This window comes from Astatotilapia calliptera, chromosome 7 (assembly GCF_964374335.1).
Source record: "Astatotilapia calliptera chromosome 7, fAstCal68.1, whole genome shotgun sequence".
NCBI classification, from domain to species: domain Eukaryota; kingdom Metazoa; phylum Chordata; class Actinopteri; order Cichliformes; family Cichlidae; genus Astatotilapia; species Astatotilapia calliptera.
Window position 1 is genome coordinate 30,933,734 of NC_137428.1, and position 17,023 is coordinate 30,950,756.

At 38.9% G+C, this 17,023-nt stretch overlaps 1 protein-coding gene across 2 annotated transcripts in view; it reads left to right on the plus strand.

Moving 5' to 3' along the window:
* The window catches only part of epha5 (EPH receptor A5), a 66,661-nt gene that overhangs the window by 41,525 nt on the left and 8,113 nt on the right, over nucleotides 1-17,023 (plus strand). For both annotated transcript variants that reach the window (XM_026174209.2, XM_026174212.2), the window contains exons 7-18: nucleotides 740-829; nucleotides 1,007-1,076; nucleotides 1,228-1,330; nucleotides 4,897-4,964; nucleotides 5,564-5,689; nucleotides 6,307-6,492; nucleotides 7,825-7,886; nucleotides 11,293-11,360; nucleotides 11,456-11,597; nucleotides 12,832-12,981; nucleotides 15,309-15,502; nucleotides 16,482-16,646. In XM_026174209.2, coding sequence (XP_026029994.1) covers nucleotides 740-829; nucleotides 1,007-1,076; nucleotides 1,228-1,330; nucleotides 4,897-4,964; nucleotides 5,564-5,689; nucleotides 6,307-6,492; nucleotides 7,825-7,886; nucleotides 11,293-11,360; nucleotides 11,456-11,597; nucleotides 12,832-12,981; nucleotides 15,309-15,502; nucleotides 16,482-16,646 — 1,424 coding nt within the window. The remainder of the gene's footprint in view (nucleotides 1-739; nucleotides 830-1,006; nucleotides 1,077-1,227; nucleotides 1,331-4,896; nucleotides 4,965-5,563; nucleotides 5,690-6,306; nucleotides 6,493-7,824; nucleotides 7,887-11,292; nucleotides 11,361-11,455; nucleotides 11,598-12,831; nucleotides 12,982-15,308; nucleotides 15,503-16,481; nucleotides 16,647-17,023) is intronic.

Sequence of the window (17,023 nt, forward strand, 5' to 3'; positions counted from 1 at the left end):
TATATATATATATATATATATATATATATATATATATATATATATATATATATATATATATATATATATATATATATATATATATATATATATATATATATAAGAAACTGACCATATATAAGAAACTGACCATGCTTGAACAACCTCTAGCAGCACTTCCCCTTTGCCCTGTATAACACACCTAATTTGTTACAGCTACAGATGTGTGTATCTTACTGAAATTGTGTTTTAAGCCGGGTCCAGTGAGAAAACTTTGACTTCAAAAGTCTTTGTAACAGCATAATAGCTTTTTTTCCCCCCTTTTTTGTTAAGTTGGACTTAAGTAGGGACAGCAATTTGATGCTTCTGTGCAGATCATTGTTCCTGTGCCCTTCCTCTTTTCTGCCTGTAATCCTCTGATGTCTTCTTTTCTAAGGTCACAATAAAGGTACATTGGAGAGCAGGGTAGGGTTTGTGGTCAGTGGTGAGCTAATGGCATCTGGCTAATGGAGGCAGCATTTAGCTGAGTTAAAACCTGATGTGGTTACAGTTGGAAAAGTGATCCCTACACACAGGCATTTAGACACACTCATGCTCGCATATACCACAGGTAGCTGCGGAGAGAAAGCAGCAATAAGCTATATGCATACAATTTGGCAATACAATTATTGGGGCAACACATTTTTGACAATCAAAAGTACAAAAATGTTAGTAGAACACATGAATAAATTAAGCTAACATTCTCTTTCTTCAACTAAAGGAACAGGACTCCAGTTACACAATAATAAAATCCAAGGATACTGAAATGGTGGTGGAAGGCCTGAAGCCCTCTTCAGCTTACATCTTCCAGGTCAGAAATGGGTTTCACAAATTAAGAGAATGATAATGGAACTGGATGACAAAAGGGAAGGAAAAAATATTTAAATATGTAGCAATGACAAAATAGTTTGTCAGTATTGCCTAAGATCAAGCAAATCCAAATGAATTAAATTGAAGTATGGTGCATGAATGATATGATGCATTACAGGTACGAGCCAGGACCTCAGCAGGCTATGGTGCATTTAGCCGGCGCTTTGAATTCCAGACCAGCCCTTACTGTGAGTACACCAAAGAGGAGAGAATGACAATACAATGAAGTTTAACTTGTACACAACTCCCACCTGTGTTCTGGGGCTGTATCAACAACAGATGCCAGGTGTGGTTTTGTGTTTGTGTACTGTGTGTAATCCCATGTCTTGTCTTTGGCAGTAACTGCTACTAGTGAGCGTGCTCAAGCTTCGATAGTAGCGGTGGCCATCACACTGGCTCTGGTCCTGCTGGCAGTGGTTGCTGGATTCCTGCTCAGTGGGCGGTAAGGCATAACCTATATACCTGCAAAAGAAAATATGATATAAAAGTATATCCATGTGCATGTGCGTGTATATCACCAATATACACGCACATGCACATGGCAATAAAAACAAATACAAAATATTAGCATGAGAGTGCTACTGTGTTACTTTTAATAATGTTCCTGTTACTGGAAATATTGAATTAAAGTTACGGTCTGTAAAATCTAACCAGTAGATGTCAGTAGATTGCAGTCAACGGAGTTCTGTTTTCTTCCCAATTTACCTGCATAATCCTAACTACGGTGGTCACTGTAGGACAAACAGCTCTGGACTTGAGGTGGCTGTAAAATTTAGGGATAGGAGTCCGACAGCAGTTGATGAGTCAGCGAAGCTCGCTGTTGTCTGATGACAGGGATATTGTGTTGAGTTGTTGAGGATATCCTGAACTTTTCTGGTGGCAAGTGCTGTTGTTTTTGACGGTGTTGGCTCCTGTCAGTGGCATTAGTAAAACTTTTTTGGAGTGGCTCAAACATTGTTGAATAAAATGTGAGAAGGCAATCAAACTGTTTATCAGCATGAAAGTGTGATATTTTTGACACTCGAGCCTAAAATTATCTGGCATGGTGTTAACTTATTACCAGCTGTTGATGATTAGACGGGAAAGTCACATGTCAGTAATTAATTGTGATATCAGGAATAAATAAGTATGTTTACGTACATTATGCATGTTTTCATGTGTTTGAGCCCTGAGTTGGGTTCAGAAGATGAGGCTTGGACATTTTCTAGGACATTTTCTCCAGATGCCAGTTGGATTGTATGTTTCATTCACATTTTTGCTTCTTTCATGAAGAAGCATAGGTATGATCTTTCATTTCATTTTAATTTTAAGGGACAGCTTAGATTGAGCAGTTTGGAGACAAAGTTAGAGAAGCAAGGCTGAGATCGCCTGAACGTGAGGAGGAAGGATAGTGGATATTAGGCGAAGGATGCTGAATATGGAGCTCCCAAGCAGGGGGAAAAGGAAGACCACAGAGAGATTTGATGGATCTAGTGAAGAAGGACATGCAAAGGGTTGGAATGGTACAGGAAGCTTATGGGATTGGGTCAAATGTAGGCAGATGTTCCACTGCGCTAAGCCCTAGATGGAGAAGTTTAATGCTGAAGTTAAGTTTGTTGTTACTGGACTATGAAAGTGCAGTTTAAGAATTTGAAATGTTCAATGGAAGAAGAAAAAAAGAGGTCCAAGAGGTCAAAGACAATTTTTTCTTATTTTCTCCTTATTTAAAAAAAAAAAAAATAAAGCAGATAATAGTGCATATTCTTCTCTGTTTATTTTATGTACAATATTGTACGTTAGTTCAATAATGGTCCCTCATCACTTTATCCATTTCTGACCTTATGCTGAGTAAATCTCGTTTCTGTCCCAGATATTTCTCTGTGGTTGAGCAGCATTATGGGATTAGACACATAGCTTGAAGTAAGACTTTTGTGATAGGTCAGGATTAAGGGTTGCTTTTTAGGTTATAACTACAGGCTGGATTCATATCAGTCAAGTGGATTTTCCTCACATCTGGTAGCACAACCTTGCTCATAAGCATTTACCATTTTTCAGTCTACAAGTCTGTCACATTCGCATGCCCCCATGTGCATATGACCTTCACTTTATCAGTAAAGTCAAATTTTTTTAATTATGAAAGAATGTTCCCCACGTGCAGACACAAAACTGCAGACGGAGTGATAATAGACAGTAGAGAAAATAGTCAAAGCCAGAGTAAAAAATCATTAGAACTCGTGTATTCCTCTGTTTCTTCAGGGTAGTTAAGTCAAAGCTCACATTTCAGTTTCTCTACTATATTTTGAGGTTTTCTAAGAATGAAAATACATGTTCGTTTTTCTCCCAGATGCATATTGTTGCTTCATTTACGAAATTTTCTTCTCTCCTTCAGTATTAGGTCATCATTTAAACAGTTTAGGTTTGGTAAATGCACAATTTTAAAAAACTGTATTTAATGTTGAACATAAAATTATGATGTTGGAAAGAATTCAGAAACAAAAAAGAACGATACAGAGTTGATTTCTGGTTTAGCCGAACAGAGATGAGGATTGCGGATCATTCCGGGGTTTTGTGTGTGGGGGAGGAGAGATGGAAGAATGCCAAATTTTCCAACGATGGATTTAGGGCACAAGCACCACAACCCCCTCCCACCAATGCATCTCCCACACACCCACTCATACATGACTCTCCAGACTACACACGCGTGCACAGAACACATGTGTGGAGCCTAGCACATACGCACTGGTGTATGCATGGGTTAACACACATGTACGCACACACGCAAACATATGCATGAAGTTGGAGGGCATGCTCAAACCCCTTGACTCAACAAATCCAGCAAACTAAACACCCTCCAGGCAGACACACAAAACACGCACACGCACAAATACAGACACACAGAGTCAACCCTCTCCAGCTGCCCATACAAACCCCTCTAGCCAAGCCTGGTTACCCTACAGAGAGGTCCGATGGGAAAGACTTGGACATGGCCCCGCTGTGTGTGTGTGCGTGTCTTCATCTGTCTTCAAGAACTAAAAGATAGGAAAAATTCTACCATCAAAAATACTTGTTTGACAAATGACTAAAATAAAACAGTAAATTTACATTGCAGATATTTTAATTAGTTACTCTGTATCTGTTCGTTGCGTGGTGTGTTTTTGTGTTTGCATATAGGATCAAGTTTAAATTCATTACACATGTTTAATCTGGGTTATCTGTGATTATCTCTGATGCCAGTTGTAAAAATATTGACTTATAGAAGCGTTTTAAGCACAAACACACAAACATACAAATGAATGTCGGTTTAATCCACCAGGTTTACACAGACATAATGGAAAAGAATATGATATAGACATAAACATAAGCCTTGCGGCTTCAAAAGTTCTGTTTTCAGTCTGGCCTTTCTTAAAAAGTGACAGATCTCTTTTTCCTGTTGCAAAAGTCAGAGTTGATATGTCGAGAAGGGCTTTCTTGGTTATTGATATTTTGTGGAAACTGCATTCCTTTGCTGACATCTTTTCTTTTCAGCAATATTTTTGAAAACCTTAAAAGATGGGTTAGCAGATTCAGTGAGAAAATATAAAGCTTATTTTGCACTTAGATTCTTGGGGGAGGTGGCAGGGTTTGCTTTTCTTTGCTTGGGCTATTTTGTGAGATCACTATTCAAAAAGTATATTTTCCTGTGTTTTTGTACTAGTTTGTACTAGGAAATAGTTGCCAAATGATATCACTTTGAGAGGAAACCACAGGGATCATTTCTTTTTTACTGCCTTCATCTCAAACTGCATTAATGCCGGAATTCATTCAGTCTACCTTGGAGACGGTGATAAATGTTAAAATACTTGCGCTATTTCAAAATAAAAGTCCCATTCTGAGAAATATCATCAGATTTAGTTATTCCCCCTCAGTGTATGTGTCATTGAGACAAGTATCATTTGACAACATTGCTTAGTCGCTGACTTTACATGTGTGTATTTAACAGCACTTTGACATGACACTGACACTAATGTTTTTGGATCACTTCTTCCTTAGGCGCTGTGGCTATAGCAAAGCAAAGCAAGATCCCGAAGAGGAAAAGATGCACTTCCACAATGGCCACAGTAGGTTAAAGCCCAGACTCGTTCTGTATGTGTCTATGTATGTGGGCTTAAGTTCATCCAAAGTTTACAGTACATGTACAGTACAGGGTTCACACAGCGGTCATGTCTGGTCATGCTATCTCCTTTGGCATGTGCGTACTATAAGTACAGTTGACAGTGTTTTGCTAGAGTAGCTATTCACTGAATGGCACTGCCACAAACCAGGCTCATAGCTACCAGCAAACACACAGTTGGCAGACAACACATAGAGCTATGATGACTTATAGATTGTGACAGCTTAATATATTTGTCCACATTTTTGGCATGACACCCTCTATCCATCTTTTGGTATGGAATCAAAGCCAACTGTGATTGGTATATCAACTCCAGAGTAGTCAGGAAAATAATACCATGTGGGATAGTGTTATATTGATTTGGACTGTGAAATAAAATGTTTAAAATTAGCGTTTATTATCTGCATGCCAAATTTGCAGGATGGATGAAAAGATGGTTGTCTTCTGGGAATAATTAATGGCACTAATTAATACATGTATCTTTTTTTTAGGCGTATGAATCTATTGTACTCAAATAATAATGTTGCTCTGTGTGTGCTTCTGCAGTAAAATTTCCAGGGGTGCGTACTTATATCGATCCCCTCACCTATGAAGATCCCAACCAGGCAGTGCATGAATTTGCCCAGGAGATTGACGTTTCATACATCTCCATTGAAAGGATCATTGGTGCTGGTGGGTAAAAAATAATGTCTGCATCTGTGTGTGTACACCTTGGAGATCCACTGTTTCATATTTGGAGCATCAGTTTAAGCCTGTCTGTGTTATCCTTAATTCAGAACCACAAAGGTAAACCTGTTTAATCGGTGCCCTGAAACAGCTTAACGTCACAAAATGCCTTATTAAAACACATAGACTAATAGCATAATGACTCGAGCCTAATTCTGCCTTCTGTAGTGTTGAAACATTTTCTCATTAACACTACTGCAGTGTATCGTATTTTCTACAACCTTCATAAACCTGTCACATTCATAATTGCATAAGCTTGCATAAGTTAAGAGTGTGCTTAAAAGCAACATTGTGCACAGACATAAATAATGTTTCCACTGACAAAAATTTTGACTGACCACATTTATTAGCTTCAAGCGCTTTAGCCAATTTCAAGATTGGCCCCTTAAAGTAAAGAATATAAGCTGTACGAACACAGTGTGTCAGGCACAAAATTTCAGCTTTACTTAAAGAAAATCTATCTGTATCTTCAAGGTTGATTTGCCATTTCATAATAGTTTTTACAGGTCAGGTTTAACTGAAATGTTGATGCCACTCTTAATGTCTACCTTTTTTTCCCTCAGGGGAATTTGGTGAAGTGTGCAGTGGACCGCTGAGGCTGCCCGGGAAACGAGAGATCCAGGTTGCCATTAAGACCTTGAAAGCAGGCTACACAGAGCAGCAAAGACGTGACTTTCTTTGGGAGGCGTCAATCATGGGCCAGTTTAACCACCCAAACATCATCCGTCTGGAGGGTGTGGTTACTAAGAGTGAGTTATCAGCATGTGTATCACTATTTAAGTTTAATACACTGTGTTTTGTGTGAAACTGCATCCTGTAGGATCTAGCACATATTGGATGTCACAATGTAAGTAAAACTCACAGCAGTTGTTTGGTGTAGATATATAGGAATCTTAAGCCTTGCTATGTCATTTTAAACTTGCATGCTGTACTTAATCAGTCCTGTAGTTTAACAGGTTTTCCTTTTCAACTTTTTTTCTGACTTACACTTAGTTAATGTCATAGTCTGCTTGTCAAGTTCAACAGTATCTAATATATTAACTTTTGAAAGCAACTGGAAAGCTGACAATTCAATTTCAACCCTATAATCTGTTTTACCTTCATGAAGATTAACATATTTCTTTCTTCTTCTTTTTTGCATAACTGAGTGTTGATCTAGCTGCTAAGTTTATGGTGGCCCCGAGAAGCCAAACAGGCAACTTAAGAAAACACCAGCAATAAGAAAAATGATGCAAAAGCACACAAAACACAACGGAGATAGGGGAAAAAAACAGAAAAGGAAAAACGAAAATGGAAATAGGAGAAAACAGATTTCCAAAAGCACAAGGGAAGTGTTTCTGGGGAGACAGGGTGTGTGTTTTAATCTCATGATTCATATAATACTAATGATGGATTTTTAGGCTAATAGTTAGGCTAACACACTTACCTCTCATCTTTTCTTTCCTCACAAAACCGATAGATCCTCCACTTCTTTTAAGTGTCTCCCAGCACAATTCTTAGCATATTTTGGTTCCTGCACCTGGTCCATCAGATTATTGTCTCCCCAGAAACACTTCCCTTGCGCTTTTGGAAATCAGTTTTTTCCTATTTCTGTTTTTGTTTTTTTCTATTTGTGTTTTCTTTTTTCCAGTTTCCGTTTTCATTTTTTCTATTTCCATTGTGTTTTGTGTGCTTTTGCAGTGTTTTTCTTATTGCTGGTGTTTTCTGCAGTCCGTTTGGCCTCTCAGGGCCACCGTATAAGTTGCTGTTAAGGGTTGTTCTCATGCGTACAAATGTTTACATCTCAGTTTAAATTTTGGAAAATTGCATGCACAAAGTCAGATAAAGAATTGATTATTTTAACTGAGAAGTAAGCCATATTTCAAGCAAAAATTGGCACACATGGTATGTCCTTATTCTATTTTTTTGTTTTGTTTGTATATAATATAAACTTTGGAATTAGATCATTAGAGGATATTTTATTTTGTGTTGCTATCTAGATAAATGGTAAAAACAAAATCTTATGTCAAAACTATGATTTCAAAATATTTGCTTATTAACATGAAGTATTTTATTGTTGATTTTTTTTTTCTTCTTCTCAGGCAAGCCGGTGATGATCATCACAGAATACATGGAGAATGGCTCATTGGACACTTTTCTCAAGGTAAACTATACAGGAGAAGGGTCTGAGGGAAGAAATACTTAAAAAACGACCCTGGATAAAATACAAACCCACTCTGATTCTCCAAAAATCTCCAAAAAGTTTTTTAAGCAGAATTCGTAGCTTCATTAACAAGAAATTATATCATCTCAGTTTTAGTGTTGTCTGTAACATCTCAATGGACTGAAGGATGCTGGAAACAGACAGTGGTGCACACATTGAGACAACAGTGGTTCATAACAGAAAGATGGCAGTTAAAGCAGGTTTTATAACAGCTTTTAAGCAGAAAACAGATACAGATGTGTTCAGGCGATGAAAGTAATATTTCCTACTAATAGTAATGTATTTTGTATAGCACTTTTCAAAACATAGAGTTAAAAAGCGCTTCACAGTTCAAATAAAAGCCACAAATTGAAGATAAGTATACATGTTCAAACATGCAGACACAGGCATACGGTCAGGATTTCATTTCAACATACATGCAAAAAGTCGCAAATTATGGAAAAAAATTAAAGGGTAAAATTAAAGGAACGCTAACCTATACACAGTTTTCAGTAGTCATTTTAAACAAATAAGAGTCGCCTGACCTGACTGACTGAGGAAGTCTGTTTCACAGTTTGGGTGCAACAACCTCAAAAGCACGGTCAGCTGGTTTTAAAATCAGAATGAGAGACAGTTAGGAGACCCTGGTTAGACAATTGGAGAGGCCAGCTGCATTGATAAGGTCAAGGAAGGAAGATAACATGATGAGAAACACAAAATAGTAGGGAATAATCAGAGAATCTGAGTTCATCTGCATGGGGCAGATTTAAGGCACATTTAAATATTGAAATGCTTTCTCACCTTTACTATGACACAGATCACCTCACCAGAATATATAAAGTCACTAAGCCTTCAGAGTTGGAATAATGCCTTTCCTGCGTAAATGAAAGTACTGCCTTCATCGCGAGTAGAATGTGGAATTTAATGAAGAGGCAGGCTGAAATAAATATTCCCTCTTCAGACCACTTAACAGTCTGTTCACTGCCTACAGTGGCACAACGCTCAGGTAGCAGACAAGTCTAATTCCTGCATGAGAAAAACTATAAATTTCTTCAAGAGTCTTGCTAATGAAGAGATGAAATACATAAGATTCAATCAGGATTCAGCACTGAAGAGAGTTAAAATGTTTTTTTAAAAACAAAAAAACAACAACAACGGAGGAAAGGGGAGAGTAAAATGCTTCTGGTTTGAGGTGTCGGTTTACTTGCTTGAAAGGCATTGCAGACAGGAACAATCAGAAATCTCATCTGAAGGGAATGATCTCATTTTGGCTGCATGGAAAAGGGGGATGCTGTGAGACAAAAAATACAGATAAGTGTGTGTTACAGAGCTGTGGTGAGTGAAAACTGCTGATATGACTGTCCTGTGTGTCATGGGGAATAAACCTGAATGGCAAAGTGGAAGCAGGGAAGATGGGCCACCAGCAGACGGTGCAGCACAGAAAACCCTTAGAAGTAATTACATGGATGGCTGGTGTACTGAGGCCAGTATAAATGACACAGCTATTTGAAAACCAGAGGCTGGACTGGGTCCTGGATTAGCTGTCACAGCTATGGACAATGTACTGTGAGGCTGCTAACTCACATCTTTGGCTTAACATCTCATTTCACATGTAAGTGGGATGTTCTGCTGCGAGTGGATAGAAAAAACTATTTGTTGAAACTGTGAGCTGCATGTCTGCTGTCAAAATGTGAAGAGTGGATGAGGGGAATGTTGATAGTTTACATTTGGATTGGAAGGAGCAAAAGCTTAAACTAACAATGAGAGCCTACCAATGAGAGGGGAAAAAGCTAAGAGGAAATCTAGTGAAAGAGTCTTCCATACCAGGGAAAAAGCCATCACTGTGTATGCAGTTTTCAATATTAGCTTAATTACTAAGTGGTAATACCTTACCACTTAGTAATTAAGCTAATATTGTCATCCAATGCTGTTGCTTGAATTAATTATTTCTTTGGCAAAAAGCATGCTTCATTTTTCTCAAATCTTGAACAACCGATTTAGCATCATTCTTCTATACAGATTGGGAGAGTACCAGAAAGGTTAAGTCGGGCATTGCAGGGAGGAAGGGGAAAGATGAATTACTTGGGGAGACACGCGTCTGTACAGGAGACAGTCATTTCATAAAACATGATGTGATTCAAGGCAGCCGGGTGACACTGAACTCTGGGCAGGATTCATGGAAATATTAATGCTTTAGGTCATTTCATAGAGCAGGAGGTCTGACTTGAAGTGCATAGTTGATTGGATGACCATCACTGACACTTATAGAGGGAAAATGGTGAGCTCCAGAGCTAAATACTAGAAATATATAAATGTAAATTAAGTGTATTTTCAGAGTAAAGTGCTTATGGATATTCTCTATAATTATCACATAAAACTAGAGCATTAGGGTTAGATAAGCTGACTTGCCTTGCTGACACAATAGGCTAATCAGATCTGTATTGATCAGTGATTATGTGGCTACAACCAAACCAATACTGGAGAATATATTTCAGCTTTTAATCTTTCTTCCTGCTTCACGATCCACAACCTGTGCTGTTGGTTGGTAGGTGTTAGAGAAAAACAGAAAAAGTAATCCCAACATTTGCTGCAGTGGCACCATAACAGCCATTGACAAAATCCAGGGGGAGAAGTTGAAAAGGAGCCTTTTCCCATCTTTCTTTATATTATCTTGTAATTGGCCCAGGTCTGCAGGTTTACACGGTTTAAAATCAACAGAACATATACAGGGTTGACCAGTAGTTAAGTGCTAAAGTTCGATACAACATGGGTAAATAATTTGTGCAGATGCTGCCTGGGTAGCATTTGCTAAATGTCATCCCCCCCTGTGCTTACTTCTGCCATTCTTCCCACTGTCCCTATCAAAATAAAGTCAGAAATGTTCACATGTTTTATTATTATTATTATGTGGTGCATATATAGAGTTGTCCCTCTTGGGGGGATACTCCCACTGGGTTTAAATCTGGGACTCCCCACCATTTGACCCTAGAACTGAAGAAGCTTCTCGGATGAGAGGTGAAACGTCTTCAAGCAACTTCCAGACGCTTTTCTTTCCAAGCTCCTTAGACTGCGATGACCTGGATGACTGAGAACCTTCACAGACATATATAGAGTTACACTATCCTGTCCTGTCTGGCAGCTTTTATAAGGCCAGCTCTATAAACTCTCTATAGGCCCCATTTTTTAAGGTTTATCTGTTTATGTCTTCATTTCTATTCGTGTTATTTTTTGTTAATACATATGTGGTACATCGTATGTGATACATTATAGACTCGATTTATTTACACTATATTCAATTGTTTAGATAAAGATACCAAAGCAAAATATTAAGATTGTCTTTCCACCTTTGTCCCTTCTTTCTACATAGAAAAATGATGGCCAGTTTACTGTAATCCAGCTGGTTGGTATGCTGCGTGGGATTGCATCTGGCATGAGGTATAAAGAAAACCAACAAACACACTGTGTTTTCGAACTCATTAACGTGCAGTGTTTGTGTTTAACCCTTCTTCCCTTTGTGTTGACAAATGTAGATACCTGTCTGACATGGGCTATGTCCACCGTGATCTAGCGGCTCGTAACATCCTGGTCAACAGTAACCTTGTGTGTAAAGTGTCTGATTTTGGTCTATCCCGAGTCCTGGAAGATGATCCGGAGGCTGCATATACCACGCGGGTAAAGCTGCACAAATTTCTGAAGCCAGTGGTTATTACATATCTTAAAGTTGTTTGTCAGGCTAACTGCCCAAAGTCTGTTCAATTTAAATTACATAAGACTGTAATATATATCAGAGCAAAGATATTTAAAAGGTGCATGCAAGCGAGTAGCATTCACTTAACTTTCTTTTGATCAACTAATAAATTAATCACCTGACTGCCTCGGTGTGGGTGTTAGGGAAGAGGGCAGCACACTGTTGTCTTTAAAGTTATTTACATTTAATATGGGTTGTGTCAGAGCATGACTCTGCCTTATCAAACTTTGGATTAAGTGAAAAACTGACACACAGAATAGTCTTCCCACTAAATACACACCTAGACACTTTAACTAACACACACTGACACACACACACACACAGACAACAGCAGCAGGCCTTAAATTGAGCTGTATATCCCAGGCTGAGTGGCGTTCTGTCAGCCAGAGATGGCCTGCTTCCTGCTGGAGGAGGTCCAATTAGTACTCAGCTCAGTCTCTGCAACACTCAATTAGCACTGAGTCTTGCTGCCTTAGTGCCAAATATCCTGTCACTCACCTCTCACTGCCAGGCTACATCTCTTCTTGCTCTCTCTCTCTATCACTGTCTGGGTCTCCTTCCCTGACAGAGCAGTGAGAATAACATAATTCACACCCTTCAAATAATCAGAGCTTGAGATATCCTGCTGCTGTGTTCATCAATACTGCATCAAGCTAATTTCACTACTCATCAGCTGAAAACACACTTTCCTGTGGAACTCAGCAGTCTTTCTGTGAACTTTTTTTTTTATCTTTGCAATGAAAGCATGATAATGAAGATGAGTAAAAAATAGAGGAATCACAGGGCCCCCGACAGTTAGGATAGGGAATTTGTATAAGAAAGTGAAACTTGGTATCATGAATGTGTTCCTAAATTGGTATCCATTAGGGGAAATTTGGATTGGACCACATGCGGAAGAAGTGTCTCAATTAAGGTCTGTTCTTGGTTTCCATCCTCATGACACAAAAGATGAAAATGTTGAATGACGGCAGCTGTATTTACTGCTGTAGCTCTGGACAAGCGTAGCTCGAGTCTATTTATTTATGTGAACATATCAGATTTCTTCATAATAAAGCAGCACAACACACGAAAATTTGAGGTTCTATTTTCCAAGCCCCAGGTTCCGTTAAATGCTTCAATGTGTTTGGATCATCTGGTAAACACTGCATTTTATTACAGGGCGGAAAGATTCCCATTCGCTGGACGGCTCCAGAAGCAATTGCATACAGGAAGTTCACCTCGGCTAGCGATGTGTGGAGTTATGGGATTGTCATGTGGGAAGTGATGTCATACGGAGAGAGGCCCTACTGGGAGATGTCCAATCAAGACGTAAGTTTTAAAGACATTTTAAGGAAAAGTTAGTTTTCTTTAATCTTGTGAGTAACGCATGTAGTATTTGCTGGATTTTACAACTGCAGTCGTATCAGATGGTGATGCGTGAGCTTGCAGTACTTGATTCATCACCACACACATGCATCAATTTCCCACCCACCCACTCACACAGGCAACATATGCACGCACAGCCCTCCAGTGACCTCTCCAACTCCTACTTCAGACTCCACCCTCCTTTTGGTTGTTAGGCTGTCTGTCTCGAATCTAGAGAGGGGAAGGAGAGGAGGATGAGAAGGAGAGGAGAGGAGAAGACGTTTGATGTTTAATTGAAAGCGTTATGCTGGATTTTCTCTGATCTGCACAAGAAAGTGCAGGCTCTCACACTCTCTTTCTCTCAGCTATCACCTTCTGTTGCCCACTGTCTCCTCTTCCTTCTCACTTCTTTCTCTTGTCCCTTTTTTTGTCTCTACAAAATGCACTTTTTTGCGTCTTGTCCGCCCTCTCTTTCTTCCCCCACTTCGTCTCTCATTCCCTTCCTCTGATCTTTCCTCCCTGCCAGTCAGTTTTTCTACCCCCTCAGCACGCAGTGATTTGCTGCTGTGCTTCTCTCTTATGCTAGAGTGCAAGAGTACATATGCATGCGCTTTAATACATGCAAGCGTATTGGAGTGCCATCACATCTGTCTTCTGTGTGAATTTGACACAAGTAAAGGCTGTCATAAACTCAACAAATCAATTCCCTGTAGTGTCTTGCACTGGCAGAACTAGGCTGAAAACTGCAGCCTGCTTTCCACTGCAGGGTCTAACGGAGGGAGCTAAGGTTTATTTATTATTCATCCAATTCAATTTCCCCCACCAAAACATTTCTGTGATTCAGTACTGCATCCTGTTACTTGCAGAAATGATTAACGGGGTTATGAGGCATGTGAAATAAACAAAGTTGTGTTAATGTTGTGTTATTTTGCTGGATTCACACAGGCCATTGGTGTTGGGTTGCTAACTTCATGGATATTTGAGTATAAGGTCGGGTAGAGAGCAAGTATCAGAATTCAGGATCTTGCTCAGGAGAACTCAATTTGAAAGTAATCTTGCCTTGCTGAAGTGTGTCATGGTTCTGCCTTTAAAAAAATATTGCAGGATACACCAAACAGGATGTACCCTCTGCATACTTCAATATATATCCATGTTATAGATTTTCATTTTATAGTCGCTTTGGAGTCTTATTTCCTCGGGGACAGCATACCAGAATCTTTTGAACAAACCTGATTATGGTGTTTTGAAATTATTGTGTCTTTTACATGCTCAGTGCAATAAGAACAGAAACTGAGAGCATAAAAACAGCAAACTAAATCTCAGTTACTAAAAATAAAGACACAAAGACAAAAGTTTGACATATAAACACAAATAAAAGTATCAGCAGCAGTACAGGAGTGCGCATAGGCACAAAGTGGAACAGTGTTAATTATATTAATGCCATCAGCAAACGCAGTAAGTGATAACAGAGAATAAATTACAAGTGATACTATGGTAGTAATACTAATCCTTCCATCTTGTAAAGAACAGATGAGAAGGTATAAAATTATAGTATTATAGAGTGTTAATGTTGTTAATGTGTAGTTGTTCTTTTTCGCTTTTTTTGCTCTTTTTGGGGTATTTTCAGTGTTTGAACTATCAAAACAGATGGGAGTTGGATAATCTAATAGCCACAGGTAGAAAGGATCTGCTGTAGTGCTCAGTCCTGCACCTTGGGGCAATGAGCCTTTTCCTGTGTGTGCTGTGGTGAGCAATCAGAGAGGAATGTATAGTGGGATGGATTGTACATAATGCTGAGCAGTTTCTTTAGCAACCTCCTTTCAGACACCTGACATCAGCTGTTTTCACCCTGCTGCCCCAACACACTGCCATATAGTCATATGTCCAACCTTAGAGTAACAAAACATAGACAGCATGGGCATTTGGCATTGCAGGACCTGAGCCTCCTAAGAAGATACAGGCAACTCTGGACCCTTCTTAAAGACAATATCTGTGTTCCTGTACAAGTCGAGTTAGCTGTTTATGTGTAGTCCTAGGGATTCATCCGTCACCCCAACATCTGTTCCCCTGATGATGATAGGGGAGGAGGAAGAAACTGCTTCCTAAACTCTACAATCAGACAATAATCATGAAGTTAAAGCAACCTTTAGCTATGCTACTCGCATAGATGATTGAAATTTATCTTTTGCTCTTACAGTATAACTGTTTGTACATTATACACAGGTTTGTTTTTTGTTTGTTTGCTTTTGTAAAGCTAACCTGCCTGTCTTTCTTCATCTCTCTATCTGAAGGTAATAAAAGCAGTGGAGGAAAGCTATAGGTTGCCAGGTCCTATGGACTGTCCTGAGGCCCTGTACCATCTTATGATGGACTGCTGGCAGCGAGAACGCAGCAACCGTCCCAAGTTTGATGAGATTGTTTGCCTGCTAGACAAATTCATCCGGAACCCCAGCTCGTTAAAAAAGCTTGTCAACTCCTCACACAGGTAGGATGTAACACTGTACTTTGCACACCATTTAAAATATATATTAGTTATAGTTTATTCCACAAGCACACACACATACAGATGATATCATCTAAATGGCTGGTGTTATTGTCTTTGTTAAGAAATGATGTTAGCTTTCTGTTAAACATTTCTAAACACTTATTGATGATGCTTCTGCTTCTTGGCTCTTAAAAATGAAGTGTATTCATTTACACATTCATTTTTAAGCAAATTAGGCTCAGCACTCTAAGCTAATAGACTTCATCTTTCAAGATAAAATGTAAATAGAGTCTTACTGAAGTCCTGTGTAGCAGCATAGTTAAAACGTAGTCTTTGGCTGCTGCACACTAGCAATAAAGAGCAGAGAAATAAAGTGGCTTAATTTTCTTAGAATGAAGCATTAGTCTGAAATGTAGTCAGTGGGGTGTCCTTTGATTGTCGTAACATTTGAACATTCAGTTAGTATTTCCTCTCCATGTATGTGCAGTGCATTAGTACATAATGGTATGAAATGGCAATAATTGCTCTGAAGCAGACATTTATGCAGACACTTCATTATGTTATTTTCTTTGCGGAGATAATGAAATAATGGTAGATCTTTTGTTTTCCTCTTTCTTTTTGTACACACACACACACACACACACAAACACACACCGGAACGCATTTAATAAAGCAACACCTTATCTAAGAGCCATACAATGACATATGACGGGCGTCAAGATTAAAATGACTCAAGCTATGCTTGTCCTTTTCTCACACCACACGCCTCTTCTAGTTATAGTGTGGAGAATGTTGTTAGTTGGCATAAATATTTCTGTTTGATAAGAGAGAGCCTTATTTGTAAGCATGAAGAGTGAGCCAAATGACAAAGACTTTTGAGTGGACAACATTTGCAGTTGTGTAATGGTGCATAAATAGCTTCATGAAGACTCATGTTCAAACATTTTGCTTTCTCTTTACCTGTTTTCCCACGTTCCAGAGTTTCCAACCTGTTAGTGGAGCATGCCAGCGTAGAAGGGAACTGTAGCACTCGAAGCCAGACTGTAGGAGAGTGGCTTGACTCCATCAAGATGGGACGTTACACTGAACTGTTTATGGAAGGAGGTTACTCTTCACTGGAAACAGTGGCTCAGATGACATCAGAGTAAGAGTCTTATGCACATGCACACATACATATAAATGCATAGGTGATAGGACGTCTACCTTAAGGTTTAGTTTCATTCCCCCTGGTTTTAATATAAATCATTTGTAAGGCATTAACATGGGTTTTATCGCTGTCCACTGGGTATTTACAAGTGGACACTTCAGAGTATGTCAGTTCATCTACAGGATTAGAATGTATCTTTGAGTTACATCAGTGACCAATTGTCATTGAATCTAATATATCTGTCATTTGTATCCAGTTGTTTCTTTACTGGTGAGCAGCAAAGCACTTCATGTGCCTATTCTGCTATAGTTGTAAGTTATAAGAAGAAAACAAGATTAGGTCTATTCATTGGCATGTTTCAGGAAAAACCCAGT